This window comes from Scardinius erythrophthalmus (assembly GCF_964197995.2).
Source record: "Scardinius erythrophthalmus genome assembly, chromosome: 21".
NCBI lineage: Eukaryota > Metazoa > Chordata > Actinopteri > Cypriniformes > Leuciscidae > Scardinius > Scardinius erythrophthalmus.
The window spans coordinates 18,881,206-18,896,709 of NC_138241.1; the positions used below are offsets into that span (position 1 = coordinate 18,881,206).

Consider the following 15,504-nt stretch of genomic DNA (forward strand, 5'->3'; position numbering starts at 1 on the left):
AAATAAGCAATCAGAATAAAAATGACAAGCATTCTTGGAGTGTGTGCCTCTATTTATTTGTTTTTAATAAGCAATTCACTGGGTTAAACAAATACTGTTACAACACAAAAATGATACATTTTAAAGCAACAAGTTTTATAACAACTTCATAATCAAAAGACAAGTTTATCTTTTTTTCTTTTCTCTTGCATTTCCTTAATTAAAAAAAAAAAAAAAATCAAACATACTTTTCATTGAGCAGCTTTGCTGCCTCTTGCTACCCTGTTCAAAGAACCATCCCTCTCGCTTTTTATTATTTGCAAATGCAAAGGCTTGCCAGTAATAAATAATACTATAAAATGTTCTGCAAGTACACAAAAAAGATTGAGAAACAACAACAAGGGTAAATGTACAAGGTTTCGGGGTGATAAGGGTGGGACGAGTGAGGGAAGGCAAATTTAACAAAATCTCAGATTCATACAGGACAGACAAAGCATCTATACATCCATACTAGCCAGATAACAAAGTTGATTTTATTATTCATGTGTGTGTGTGTGTGTGTGTGTGTGTGTGTGTTTGTTTACAAAGTGTTTTTTTTAAAACAAGCAGGCTTTGTTAATTACAGAGCACAAAGAATAATTAAGGCAGCTCAAATGTTTGCCTCAAAAAAGTTGAAACTCCTTAGAAACTGCAGTTTGCTCTTGTTATTTTACACAGACATAGTGCCTCTCACACAGAGTGCAGAAATAAGATTTTGTTGTTGCATAATTCTGGCCGTTGTCAAAGCCATCCTCTTAATACCGCCGACAGGAATGATGGGAAAACAGGTTGAGATATTACTGACCCCTTTGTCACGTACTGTATAAGATGAAAACTCACATCTAAGCTGCCTCTCGGTTTTTCCAGTTAGAGCTGACATTGCTGTGATTGTTTGAGTTGTTTAACACTGCTCGATGAGGGATGCACTGATTGATTGGTTTTGCTGGTATTTGAGTTGGGGTGTGCGAGTTTCCACGTCTCCATCTTGTTACTGTGCGTGTGGCTGATCTTTCACCGCAGCAGTGCTCATGTTCCCCCCGTCTGATTAAACGGAAACCCTCCAAACATTTCGAACTCACTAATTTTGGTGAATGAAAAAGCCAAATGCTCTTTGTGTACCCCGCCTCGGGACTGAAAGACACTTTGGCCTCTAAAACAGGCGCCTCTCATGAAAATCCTTTGAAACGCTCTTGGATTACAGTATTGCACTCAAGCTCTATGGTTTGTTATTTCAGTTCATTTTAACTCATTGAGTCTCTCATCTGTCCTGCTTTGCTCTTGTTGACAGAGCACACTTCACTTCCCTCTGGTGGACCAATGTTGCCATATCAGGGTTTTTTTTAAGTCACTTACAAATATGGCAATTGTTTTGGGTTCATTTCCAGATTTTTGTATTTATTTACATGAAAGTGTGACCTGACCACTAGTAGCAGTTGTTAAATATCTCCAACAACTGTTTGCAGTGCACTCCAAGTTTTCCCCCCATGTTTTGTTATTTTTCAGTATAAAAACTGCTTATTTTTAGACTTACAGCACCAAACCAGCATATTAGAATGATTTCTGAAGGATCATGTGACACTGAAGACTGGAGTAATGATGCTGAAAATTCAGCTTTGCCATCACAGGAATAAATTAAATTTTAAACCGATCCCAAACTTTTGAACGGTAGTGTATTTTTGTGACATATATTTTGGGCTTGATTTATCAGACCAAGTTGAGTTTTTTTTTTTTTTAAGGATGATCTGGCAACCCTATAATGGACACACTTAAAGGAATAGTTCACCCAAAAATGAAAATTCTGTCATCATTTACTCTCCCTCAAGTTGTTCCAAACCTGTATGACTTTCTTTCTTCTGCTGAACACAAAAGAAGATATTTTGAAGAAAGTCGGTAACCAAACGACTGATGGACCCCATTGACTTCCATAGTAGGAAAAAAAAATACTATGGATGTCAATGGGGACCAGCAACTGTTTAATTACCAACCTTCTTTTGTCAGAAGAACGGAAATCATACAGGTTTGAAACAACTTGAGGGAGAGTAAATGATGACAGAACTTTCATTTTTGGGTGAACTATCCCTTTAATATTTCTCACTCTGAAAACTCAGGATCACATGTCATTTAGAAAGCGCAGGACACCAAATAAAAATGGTTAAATCATTTTTTTGTGGCCATTTATAATAGTTGACACAGTTTTACAGTATTTAAGTGCAGTGACTATCTCTTCCATGCAATATACACATACACTCACAGTGTCCCTGCTGTTGTCAAGGACAGCTTCATCTGCTATGTCCCACACACAGACACACACACGCGCGTTTTGCTGGTGTCATTGTCTTGTCTGCGTGGGACCGCAGACACTACAACAGTGTTGGGTTTCAGGGCTATATCTGTCCCAGCCCAGTCTGTGCTGCTCTGGTTTCAACAGCAAGGTCACACACGCACACATGCGCGCGCACACACACACAAACACAGGGAAGTGATAAAAAATAATATTTCGTGTCTGTGAGATAAGCAGTAATGGGTATTTGGGTGGTGTGTGCAGCTATACGAAGAGTGATTTCTTTAAGATGTGACATTAAATTGTCCTTCATACACCCTTTCAATCAACATCTGAGCTTCTTTTAAGAGCAAATCATTATAGAAGTAAGTTTGAAAATGGGAATAAAATTGTATAGTTCAGAGTGAATAATTCAATCAGCCTTATTTTTTTTTCAGGACATCTGGATATCAGAGTAAAAAATAAATAAAAAGGTAATTACGACTTAATTTTAAATATAACAATGTGACTATCTTGCCATTGCAACTTTGATTTTGCTAAATTGCTGTTCTGTATCTTACAACAGAGAATTTATGTCTTGCAATTGAGACATTATATTTTATAATTGCAACTCTGTCTTGCAATGTGACTTTGTATCTCACAATGTGATTATGGGTACGTTTACACGACACCGATGTACTAAAAAACGGAAACGGTTTTCCTTTGCGTTTTTTTGCGCACAGATGACAACGATCCCCATTCACATGCGAAAACTACTAAAAACTGTATTATGCTACCAGTCCCGTAGTTGGCGATGTCACTTTTTAAAGAAAAACTATAGTTTTGTACGCATTGTGCATGACGTCACCGTTTTCACAAATTCACGTTTTTGTAGTTTACACGGACACAATAACGATATTGTTTTCAAAAACTCGCACTTTGAAACCAGTTTTCAAAAGTTTTCAGGCTCCCAAAACACTCTAAAAACCGGTGTTATGTAAATGGACCCTCAATCTAGCAATTGCGATTAATTCTCATAATTGTGACTTTATATCCCACAGTGTGACTTGTGATTTATGTTGTTATTTTAAACTCTCACAATTACATTTTTTTATTTTTTACTCTATTTTTTAAGATTAAAACAGGCTTCCATAGGTATTGTACACTATGGAATATTTGAAATACTAACTTAATAAATAATTACTTAGAGAAGTAAAAGAAATCAAATAAGAAGGGAGAAGTAAAAGGGCTCAGTATGAAAGAGGAGAAGGAGAGAGAGGGGGGAAAAAGCGAGGAAATTTGAGTCAATAATGAGAGCGACATATGATGCTGTTGCTGGCTCCTCACGACCAATCCAGACATGTAATGTACGTTTGGTTTCACCGCACACACAGATCAACACTGAGATTCACTGTTTCTCCCTTGCGCTTACATAAACACAACAAACACAGAGATTGGCCGTGCACTTTGGGTGTGTGTATTTGTGCTTCGCTGACATTTTGCCCTTTTTATCAATCTGTTCTCTGTAACACCTCAATCCAGAAGTAGGGTCAGCCAGCCGTATCAGGACTGACAAAATAAATCTGACACAGGAATGTGTGTGTGTTTAAATCTGACACTGGAATGAGACTCCGCCACATACAAACCCCAGAGAGAAATCAAGTCCTTACTCTAACCAGTCACAATTAGACCTCTGAGCCCACTCTTAAAAAAATATACCACTGTGAAACTGAATCCTGCTGCAAAAAGTACAGAGGGATAGGGTAGGATTGCACTCCTCTTTGTACATCGTCCAAGAGCAGAGAGCAAAAAAAAAAAGAGAGGGGAAAAGAGGGAGAGAGAAGTGGTAAAGGTTGAAGGAAAGAGAGGGGAGATTTGAGTCAGTGTTGGCCAGTTAAAATAAAAAAGAACATAAAAAGTAAACAAAACAAAGACAAAAGACAAGGGAAAAAACAGAAAAAAAGACGACAAGGAAAAAAAAAGAAAAAAAAGACAAAAGACAAGGAAAAAAAACTGAAAATGTAAATAAAAGGTCATTAAAAACTGCACAAAGAAAATAAAACAAAAAGTAAACAAAAAATATTATAAAAATGTCTTATCTTAAATTCTGCTCTCAGAAAATTGTTTAAATAGAAAGGGAAACGTTTAGGTCTTATTCCTCTTTTCATGTATAATTGAATTTTTTGTCGATAAGTATTGTCGATAACACTTTGCAATAAGGTTCATTAGTTAACATTAAAGGCACAATATGTAACTTTTTTTGCTTTAAAAATAGCAAAAATCACTATATCTATGTTATATATTTTTTTTTAGTTGTGTACTTACATTATCCCGACTGTTTCCAACAACTGTCAAACCAGGAGAAATTTGTAATTTAATTCGAGAAACGTCCCGCTTCTTTATTTCCGTTTTGTCGCCGTCAATGGCGCCATATCCGCGTTGTCCCTGGTTTCCGCTTGTACTGCCATAGCAACCAGAGCCCTCTGATAGTAACCAAAGCGACAGACGCGGACAACTTTGCAGTTCGCAATGTCTATCTGCACGCTGTTGTTGTTTCGTTCAAACATTATGGACCATGGCAAGCAGACTTTGGATAAAAAAGGAGAACTAAAACGAGAATCAATATCAGCGCGGTGTTTTCGAGATGCCTAGAGCTCCCATAGACAGTATATAAACGAGAGCTCCACGTCCGAGACTTCGACCGCTCCTACATGTACTTTATTAAACAGGTTTATTTTACATAAAACTAATCAATGTTATATAGTTCAACAATGATAAAATGTTAGAATATGATCTGTATGTTATTCTAATGTTGATCTAGCTTACTGCTAGTCTCATACAGACAAACTAACACATACATTTCAACACATTCAAATGCAGTTTAGTGTGATAGTGTAGTGTTAGACCAAGTGAAACAGCGCTGCGTTACCTCACAAGTTTAATTTGTCTAATAAACTGACCTGTGAGTTGTAATTCTGCACTCGCGTGTAGTTCGGTAGAATGAAATGTCCATATTCCTTTTATATCCGCGGGACTCGCGTCGCGTGTGGAGCTGATAGCTGTCTCTTAGCAATCCCGAACTGCTTCATATCACAGTCATGATAAAAACATCGATGTATTCAGTCATCCATAAACATTATAGATCGGTCGGCTTGACGTTGATGACAAGATCCATAATTCTTAGCAAATGTTGCATCATCAATCTACGCCTTTGTTATTGTAAATAGGTTAGCGACCCCTAGTGGCGAAAAATGCCATACTGTCCGTTTAATTAACTACCTTAATTAACATGAACTAAGAATGAACAAAACTTCTTCAGCAGTCCAACATTTACTTGTATGTTATTAAAATCAAAGGTTGTATTTGCACTGTGCACTGTGAGCTAACATGAACAAACAATGAACAGCTGGATTTTTATTGACTAATATTAACAAAGATGAATAAATACTGTAGCAAATGTATTGCTCATTGTTAGTTTATGTTACATTAATATTAACTAATGAACCTTATTGTAAAGTGGTATTGTCAAATCGCCAGAGAGTGTGTGTTTGATCTGTGTCATTTGTTTTTATCCTCATTGTGATTTCTATCACCTTGCATGACATATTTTTGACTTGAATTTTAGACCTTCTCCCAAAATAAATTGGCAAACTTGAATGTTTTGTCAAACTGAACTCTGTTTTGGCCAGAAATTTGATACACCTTCTCCCACACACACACACACACACACACACACACACACACACACACACACACACACACACACACGCAGCTTTAAGGTTCACTCCTCCACTTTAGTCAAAACAAATAACCTGTGCATTTAGGTGCTAACCCTGCATTCGGATCTTAAAGTACTCTATGTAACTAAAATCATTTTGGCTCTATGTCCACCTAGCCAACTCAGTCCACATTTAAGCAAAATGTTCTTGGCATCTGGTGTAAGTGAACTCTACACTAAGGGCACCTTGGAACTAACTGAACTGTTCCTGTAACCGTAGCTGGAAAGGAAGTGATGAACATAATTTAGCACTGATTGGGATTTGGCAAAAGAAATAAAGCATAAAAAAAAACACAAATGAACCTCAGGAATGCACCCTTGACACCAGCTCGCTGCTGCCCGAAACACTTACTGACCTCTCCACTGGTTTTGATTGTATTCTGATAGGAAACCCAAGAGGGATTTTTCTTAAATAAGAGCACCGCAATATGATGGACGATGATAAATAATGAGAAATCCAACCCAAATGCCCCTGTGGACACTGATTTCAATCCAGCCATCTGATACATCAGGGCAGTGTGTACACAACCCACCAGCAGTGTTAGACAGACTCTTGGTTGGACTCATGGCAATGAGCATTTGTGTGATGGAACAGACTGGGTGGGACAGTCTCCAAGCCAATGGCCACAAAGCTAGCAGCCATTTTAACAGTTCGCCAAAATGCTTGGTGAGGTCTGTACCCTGTAATCCTCAAGTCAAATCGATGAGTAAATGAATTTTCATTGGTTCACAACAAACCAGCAAACAATCCACAAACACGTTTCTCCAGTAGTACAGACAACTTATCTTCTAGTTTTCTCCTCCAACGGTGGATGACTTTCCAGCATCTTCCCAGCGATGAAATGAAAGTTCACTCCATCCTTCTGTTTTTGTGCTCCCTCTGTGATTTTTGTACTCCCTCCAGGTTGTGTACGTTTCTCTCTTCCTGTCATTTTTTTTGGTGTCCAGTTCCGAAACACCTCTCCCTCAGAAAGGACAGAAAGGAAAGAGGTTAAGAAAGACTACAGAGTGTTTTGCTGGTGTTGCAGATACTGATACGCATAGTCAGAGGAAGTGAGGGGGAGAGCGAGAGAAAGATTTGAGTGGAGAGACTTTTCAGAGAGCTTTCTGTCCATCTTTTAAAGCGGCTCTGCGTCTGTATTAGTCTTTCTAACTGAAGCTATTGAATCGCTAGCATCAGACCACAAACGTGCAGACAGATTAAACCGAACTTCTTTGAATTCACAGGCAAAGCAGAAAACTGGTCCATCCATCTGTGGCAGGATTTAACAGGCCCTGTTCCAATTTCAGATATTCATGAGCATGTTTGATTTGCAGCCTGGCAGACCTATTGTGTTTGGCTTAAGCTCCGCCCTCTTTGAAATCTGTATATGTACACCATTGACTTGCACTGCAGTGCCGCCTCCAACCAGTAGGGGGAAAATCTTCTCAACAACAAGACATGGATGGAGGGTCGAGTGAAGAGGACAAGAACAAGCAGACTGAGAACAGACTATGCCTGAAGACATCGCAAGTGAGGTCAAACATCACAGCCGATCTACTTCCCAGATTAACACTTTGTGTCAGTCTTTGTTTAGCCGAAAGGGGTGGAGACGGAGCTGACTTCTGTCCAATCCGGATGATCTTTGTGCATATCAAGTCAGAACGTGTATGTGAGGGTTTGGAAAGGTGGAGAAAACAAGGCTGACATCTTGATTGGCTGAATTGTGGAGCCTGTGGACAGCTGATGGTCTCTGCTGTAGTGCAGTCCTCTTTTTCCCTTTGGTGAGATGTTAACATCTATGAAAGAGAGGTGGGGAAAATTAAAGAGAGAAGAGGTAGTGATAGGTAAATTATTGCATTCAGACTTGTTGGTCTTTTTAGATCAGTTTGAATTGTTCATGGGGCTAAAGAAACAATTCAGAGATAAATGTAAGAGTTATCAGAGTATTAAAGGGATAGAGTATTGAACAATGAATCAGTTGATCTAGACTAAATGCCTAATTCATTAATCTGACTGATACACTTCTTGGGTTCAACTGACTTACGGTTAATAACCCACTTAAGTGGAATATTTCCCATGTATTGTATAATAATGTTGATTTATAACATATTATAATGTAAGATTTTGCTCTGTCCATAACACAAAGCTTTGCATCATCAGTTGTGTCACTTCACTGCCATTCACAAATCCTCTCCAGTGGCCTCATGGGATAGTAAAGTGTCCATCATATGCACACTTCAGAATTTCGCTGGAAGTAGTAGGTCATCCAGGTAATATGTGCCAACTCTTTTATGAGTCCTGTGAATTCGGACATACTTCTTTTGTGACAAACTGTTTTTCGCCTATAGGGAAGTATGCGATTTCGGACACAGCCATGGACTTTTTTGTGATACTTTTGTCGTGCTTTTGCTTCCTGCTTGCATCCATTTAAAAGCTCCAATTCCTTGTTTAATTGCATGGCATAATCGATAAACTACAATATTCATATCATGCTTTTGTCTTTTACAGAAGAAAATTATACAGTTTTGCAACATGGGTGATGTAAAAATTAAAATATTTGTGTGTGTGTGTGTGTGTGTGTGTGTGTGTGTGTGTGTGTAAACTATCCCTTTTAAACTAATTTGTAACAAAGCACAGACATATTTGACAGCATTTGTAGTGCTTACAAATTTTATGTAAAATTTTATTAAACTTATGACTACTAAGAAAGTTGACAAAATCTGATTCTCACCTGTCCTCTATTTCACTTGTTCTGATTGCGGATACGCAGACACCTTCTCTTCAGCGGAGGCTCCATTTCCATTGGAACGGTTCCCGTTAATGGGGCCGTCAAGCCACAGGGCAAGATGGCAGCAGTTTTGTCAGCAGGTTTGGGCACGGGCTGAATGACACAGCCAGGTTTGGGCATTAGGGGCAGGGCATAAGCATGGTCCTCACCAGATGGGTCATCTTCAGGGCTCTGAGGTTTGTCCTCCCCTGTTCCTGCTGTAATGGCAGACTGGTCATTTGAGCTTCTCTTACCTGCCAAGTCCCTTTCTGTGGCCAAGCAGCTGTTCTCTTTCAAGTCCTCTCCTTCTAGATCTGCGCCCGCAGGCTCGTCGCACACAGCAGCAGTCCTGCGGCAGGGGTCCACCAGAGGGCGCTGCTCTAGCGAAGGCGTTCTGATCGAACTCTCTGCTGGAGGCACGTTACAGCTCCCGTTAACGATCACATTGCAGGGAGTAGCAGAGGCAGGCTCAGTTTTAGATGTGGTGGTGTTGCTAGAAACAGTGGAGGCGCTGCACGTGATTGGTTGAGAAAGTGGCGGCGTGCCGCTGCAGAAGGACGGGTCAGCACAAGGCAGAGCCACACTAGCCAATGGGCTTTCAGCATTTCTGTCTCTGATGTTATCTTCTATCGTCCCTATGCTAGAACTAGCAGACCCATCCACCTCCGTTTCACTTAAAAGTGCAGGTGGTGGGCTTAACCCGGGCTCTGCTTTTATCTGCACGCAGGATACAGCTCTCTGGATCACTAGCTGTTGTCGGGAACGCCAACTGGTCGTTAGATCAATGACTCCGTCTGCTGGTGTGTCTTTATGGGAGTGTCCAGAGCTTTTGTTACCAGAGTTTTCTGTTTTAACCAACAGATCAGCCATGTTTGTCCTACCCTGGTCCATCTGTTTGGAAAATCCCGGTGAGAGTGTATCTGAGGTGGGAGGGTCTTGGTGAAAGTCCCTTTCTTCCCCTCTGGAGGAGCCGGGAGAAAATGACCGCGGTGCTTTTGAATAGCTCCGCTCGCTTGCAGCATTCGGAAGTGTTCCGTCATTTCCTGGTCGGTCACCTGATGCCTGCGGACTGAACGGTATGGGCACCGGAATGGGTATGGGGACTGGTAATGGCACAATCACTGGATAGGGCACTAATAATGTTGGTGGTGGCACTAAGGGGGCCAGAGAAGGCATGCCAAAATTCATAATGGGCGGAACTGGGATGGGTCCAGCTGACATCATGTTAACTGGGGGGAAAGGCAAGCCTGGCATGTGGCCGGCATGGTGAGGGGGCATCATACCTGTAGGGTTCCCAGAGAGGTTTGGGTTGGAGGACGGGTGTAAATGGGGGGAAAGGAGTGGGCGGTGCATGGGGCTTGATGGAGGACCCAAAGTCCGAGGAGGTGGTGGCGGCCCAATGCCAGGAATCATGGGATTGGAATGAGGGCTGTTGGGGCCTGGGGGACGTAAGAACGGAGGCCGCATCTGCTGTATCATCTGGTGCTCCATAAAGAGAGGGAGAGGGACCGGGCCACGGGGTGTCATGACCATCGGCGGGCTACCAGGAGGCATACCCAGAGCTGGATGTAAACCTGCTATATGTGGTTGAGGGTGTGGCGGTAATGCGGGGCTTTCGTGTGGCCGTGGTGTGGGGATTTTCGTATATGATGAAGACGAGGATGACGAGGACGAGGAGGAACACACAGTTCCGGTTTCAGATGGCGACCCCGACGTGGATCCAGAAGGTCCGGCTACAGTGGTGGCACCCCCTGGTGAAGGCACCCTACGACTGCGGAGCTCGCTTAGAGGTGCACTCCAGGACTCAGGTGTAAGGAGCTGTACACCTCCTCCACTCTCTGATTTCGTATCACTCGTGGGGAGAGGAGGGTTACACAGACCCCCTGGCAGTGCGGCCTGAGTCTCTTTATAGAATATGTCCATCTTATATTGGTTCAGACACTTTGCACTGCAGAATTGAAGCCGCCTCTCACCCGCTCCAAAATCCAGGTATTCCTTAGTGTGGCGGATGTGTTTGCACCAATCGCAGACCTGTAACATGAACAACCGCAAAGTGAACAATGTAAACTAGAGCTTAATTATTCACAATGTCTATTTAAAGTATACAAATTCTAAACTAAACACTCTCCATGGACTAGGCATCATTAAAAGAGTATGGCTGTCCTTCTTTATGACTAAGAGAGCCACTTGTGAGAGCCACTTGTGTGTTTTGTAAAGTGTCAGATTTTTGTAAGATTATAGGGCTTAGGGGATAAAAGAGATAGCATTATAACCAGGGTTCTAAATTAACACCCGCCAACCCGCCAAATGCGGGTTAAAATTCATTTTGGCGGGTGTTAATAAAAACTTACTAGCCAGTTTGGCCGGTGATGCATGAGGCGCTACATGCAGGGATGTAGTGGAGGCTAAACGCACGTAAACGCCGTTTACGCACCTCCCAAAATTCGGAAATAGCGTTAACCCACCTCCTAAGTGTGTTTATCCACCTCTAAATTTCACGCTTTTCAAGTGCGTGATCGCCGAGCGGTACATGATTCGAGCATTTGGGCCGTTAACGACAGAGCAGAACATTGAGCAGAGAGCGCAGCGCGCCGACACACACACACACACACGGAAGAGAACGGCGCGGAAAAGACACGCTCGTGAAGTTACTAGCTGCGAGAGAATGAAACCTGATCGCCGAACACGGAGGCGAGACGGAACATTTTTGGTTTTATTTTTTTATTTTTTGCAAAATCGTCTGTTAATGTCGGCAGCCATTACACTTGTGGAAACTACAGTGCTACTTATATTGTCTTTCTTCTGTTAATTACAGAAACTTTTTTCTGAGTTTTCTTTAGCCTAAAGTTTGCGAGAAACCATGGAAGCGAACGGACACAGAAAACACAAGAAATAAGACAAACGGAGTTGGCTAGTAAACTAGGTTAATATTAAACGAAATGCGGCAGTGGTTGGGACAGACTTCTGGGGGCGAGAAGAGGAACGAGGCAGGGGATGAGGAGGGTATCGACAGAGAAACTAAGAAAAGAAAATGCCAAATGGCTGACGGGTCGTGAATGGCTAGTGTTTGATCACAATAATGTCATCATGTATTGTCAGGATTGCCACATGTAGCCTACTCAAAAAAAAAAAAAAAAAAAAAAAATTTGGCTAGTGGATATTCTGATTGGCTGGTAACTTTAGAAAGTTACCAGCCACATTGGCTGGTGATCAAAAAAGTTAATTTAGAACCCTGATTATAACCACCTATAAGTGTGAAGATAAATTTGGTTTATGTCATGAAAGATTAAAATAAAAAAGCTCTCAGATGATCATCTCTCACAGATGACAAAAGTAATATTTTATAATACAAATATATATGAATTATAAAATAAATCATCATAATGAAATAATTAATATTGTAATTAAATATTTAATTAATAAATAAATATAAAAATTAAATTATATAATAAATATAAAAAATGCTAAAAGAGAGTGTAATTTTAAAAATGATTTCTTTGTAGTTTTCCTCTGATTAACGTTCTCTGACTCTTCCTAACACAATGTCTTTGCATTTTTAACACATACATCCTCATACACAGACACACTCATTACAAGATGTCAGGAGTCAGCTGCCTAAGGCAAGCTGCAGGGTCAAACTGACAGCTACGACTAAAAGGTTTTCCCTTCAAGGGGCAATTATGCATGTGGATTCTGAGTGTGTGTGTGTGTGAGTGTGTATCTGTGGCACAGCAGATGACACTAACTGAGAAAGACAGTGACAACAGACTGAGATAGACAGGAACGAGGGGCTTAAACCTGGTTTGCGTGAGTGCGACAGAATAGAAAGGGAGATGGAACTCTGGGTAATTAAAGGATATGATGTGTTCTGCTAAGACAAAGAATAGAGTAATTTAACAGGGGGATATACACACCATAGAAAGATGAACATAGCCATGAATATCCAATAAGAAAGTACTAAATGATTAACCACTTGTTCTGTCTCTCACTTTTTCTCTGACACTCTTTCTGCCAGGATAGTTTTGTCTGTCTAACCACTCGACAAAAGTGTCTTGGAGTTGGTAAGGCTGTTAATCTCCAGAGAGGAGGTCAGTTGAAGTAGTTGAGTGCAGATAGACAAAAATTTGCCTCAGGCCTGGCGAGTAGAGTACATAGAAAGAGGTTTGCAAACATTGGCTTGTCAAAAAGACAGACAAAGTAGACACAGACAGACCTGGCAACACAACTAACTGCAGACAGAAGAGGGAATTTACAGAGAATGAATTATTATTTGCATGCACTTTTTTTAGCTTCCAATTCACTTAAAGATTTATGCAGATTAAGTAATGGTGCAAACACACTCAAATACTTGAAATTCTCCATCTTGTGAGTCAGTTCTAAGTGCTTGGTATAGCTATCCATTATAAGTCTAATTATTATAGAAAACAGGCATGTTTTGCACTAAAATACTGCATGCTAAAGCGCTGCAGTGCTGAATCTGCCCCAGGTAGAAACAAAATTACACTTCTTAATCTAATCCCGTAACTCCACACACACTGAACACAATAGAAATCTAATAGCTACAAACTCCTATGCCTGCTTATTTTGATATGTGGTGTTCAAAAGTGTGTACTGTTTACTAATGTGTTGGCAACCTTACACCTTAATTTTAAAACCAACAATGCTTTTTTGAATCTGAAAATGATTTGCCCCAGGCCTGCCTGAGCGGACTGCAGAGACAGAGATTTCTCTTAAGACTAGTGAATTGACTGCCAAAGCCAGAGTTCCACTGAAGATAATGAAGGCATTTATCACATGCCACTACTGTCAATGATGGACATTCATCACACAGATAAAGAAAGAGAGAGAGAGAGAGAGAGAGAGAGAGAGAGAGAGAGAGAGAGAGAGAGAGAGAGAGAGAAAGAAAGTGAGAAAGAGAAAAGGAAGGAAGGAAGGGAAAGTTGGATCATGTGAAATCGCTGGTTTGGACGAGACATGGTCACACATTCATACACAAAAACAAAACCATTCTTAAAACAAAATTAATTTACTTTAGATAAGTAGTGCATAAAATAAGACTTTACTATGGAAGCTTGTTTCCGCCACAAAAAAAAAAAAAAGATAATTGCGACTTTTTATCTCACAATTGCGAGTTTACATCTCGCAATTCTGACTTTATTTCTCAGAATTGCGAGATATAAAGTTAGAATTGCGTGAAATAAAGTCGCAATTGCGTGTTTTAAAGTCAGAATTGCGAGATATAAAGTCAGAATTGCGTGAAATAAAGTCAGAATTGCGTGTTATAAAGTCAGAATTCTGACTTTTTTTCTCGCAATTGCGACTTTATATCACGCAATTCTGACTTTATATCACGCAATTGGGAGATATAAAGTCAGAATTGCATGATATAAAGTCGCAATTGCGTGTTATAAAGTCAGAATTGTGAGATATAAACTATTTTAAGGTAAAAAAAAAAAGTCCGTCTTTTCCCCCCCCTTAGAATTGGACTTTATATCTCACAATTCTGAGAAAAGATGTCAGAGTTGCGAGATATAAACTCGCAATTATGTGTTATAGAGTCAGAATTGCGTGATATAAAGTCAGAATTCTGAGATATAAAGTCAGAATTGCGTGATATAAGGTCGCAATTGCGAGAAAAATAACACGCAATTGTGACTTTATATCTCGCAATTGTGCCTTTATATCTCAGAATTCTGACGTTATATCTCAGAATTCTGACTTTATTTCACGCAATTCTGACTTTATATCTCCCAATTCTGAGAAATAAAGTCAGAATTGCGAGATGTAAACTCGCAATTGTGAGATAAAAAGTCGCAATTATCTTTTTTTTTTTTTTTTGTGGCGGAAACAAGCTTCCATACTTTTCAGATAAAAATATATATTGATTTATTTATTTATATTTGTGACCCCACGAATAGTTTTTTTTTATTGCTGTATGCACAGCTCTGCTATATTACAATGAGGTTTTTGAGCTATATTCTCTGAAAAGTCTTATTATAAGACTTTGCTTCGCGACAACATTTATGTTGTTTTATTACATGGTGGTTGAATTCCAATGTAGAATGCAGTCTGTTATTTCTTGATAACAGACTGCTGCGAAGTATATAACACACCGTTGCCATGAAAAACAGAGCGTTGCTATGGACGCGGAACGGACTATTTTCTTTAGCAGAAGCAATACAATCGTTTTTAAATCAATAAACTCCTTTTTAAATCAATATTTTGTGTCAAATTATTTATTTATTTTGTAGGTAGCCATGTAATAAGCGGGATAATGTACAGTGAGGCGGTTGTTATAGCGAATAACAACCCCTTCAGGCTGATTCAAGACCCCTCCTCTTTGCGTCGGGGTTCCGTTCAGCCTGTCGGGGTTTTTATTCGCTATAACAACCGCCTCGCTGTACATTACCCTGATTTAAGGATGTTTAGATATTTTTACTGTAAAATACTGATTAATAAAATTAGTTCAAATTAATTCATTTTTTTTAGTTTAAGAATCCATTTAAAACAAAAACATTTTGACACGACGTAGGCTACAGTAGGCTACCTGAGGAGATCAAATCAATATGGCAGACTGCTTACATACAAATCTTACATACTTTGTATTCCAATCTTGAAATCGGCTTGATATGAAAGAAGCTGGGGCTGACAGACGCCACTCATTCATGAATCCATGTGATGTTCTAATGAAGTTTTAA

The 15,504-nt window shown here is 40.0% G+C and overlaps 1 protein-coding gene across 2 annotated transcripts in view; it reads right to left on the bottom strand.

The window, feature by feature from the left end:
- Nucleotides 1-6,635: 6,635 nt before the first annotated feature.
- sobpa (sine oculis binding protein homolog a) overlaps nucleotides 6,636-15,504 on the bottom strand; it is a 39,359-nt gene continuing 30,490 nt past the window's right edge. For both annotated transcript variants that reach the window (XM_081350585.1, XM_081350584.1), the window contains 2 exons: nucleotides 8,771-10,837; nucleotides 6,636-7,835 (listed from right to left, as the gene is read on the bottom strand). In XM_081350585.1, coding sequence (XP_081206711.1) covers nucleotides 8,783-10,837 — 2,055 coding nt within the window. In that variant the 3' untranslated portion in view covers nucleotides 6,636-7,835; nucleotides 8,771-8,782. The remainder of the gene's footprint in view (nucleotides 7,836-8,770; nucleotides 10,838-15,504) is intronic.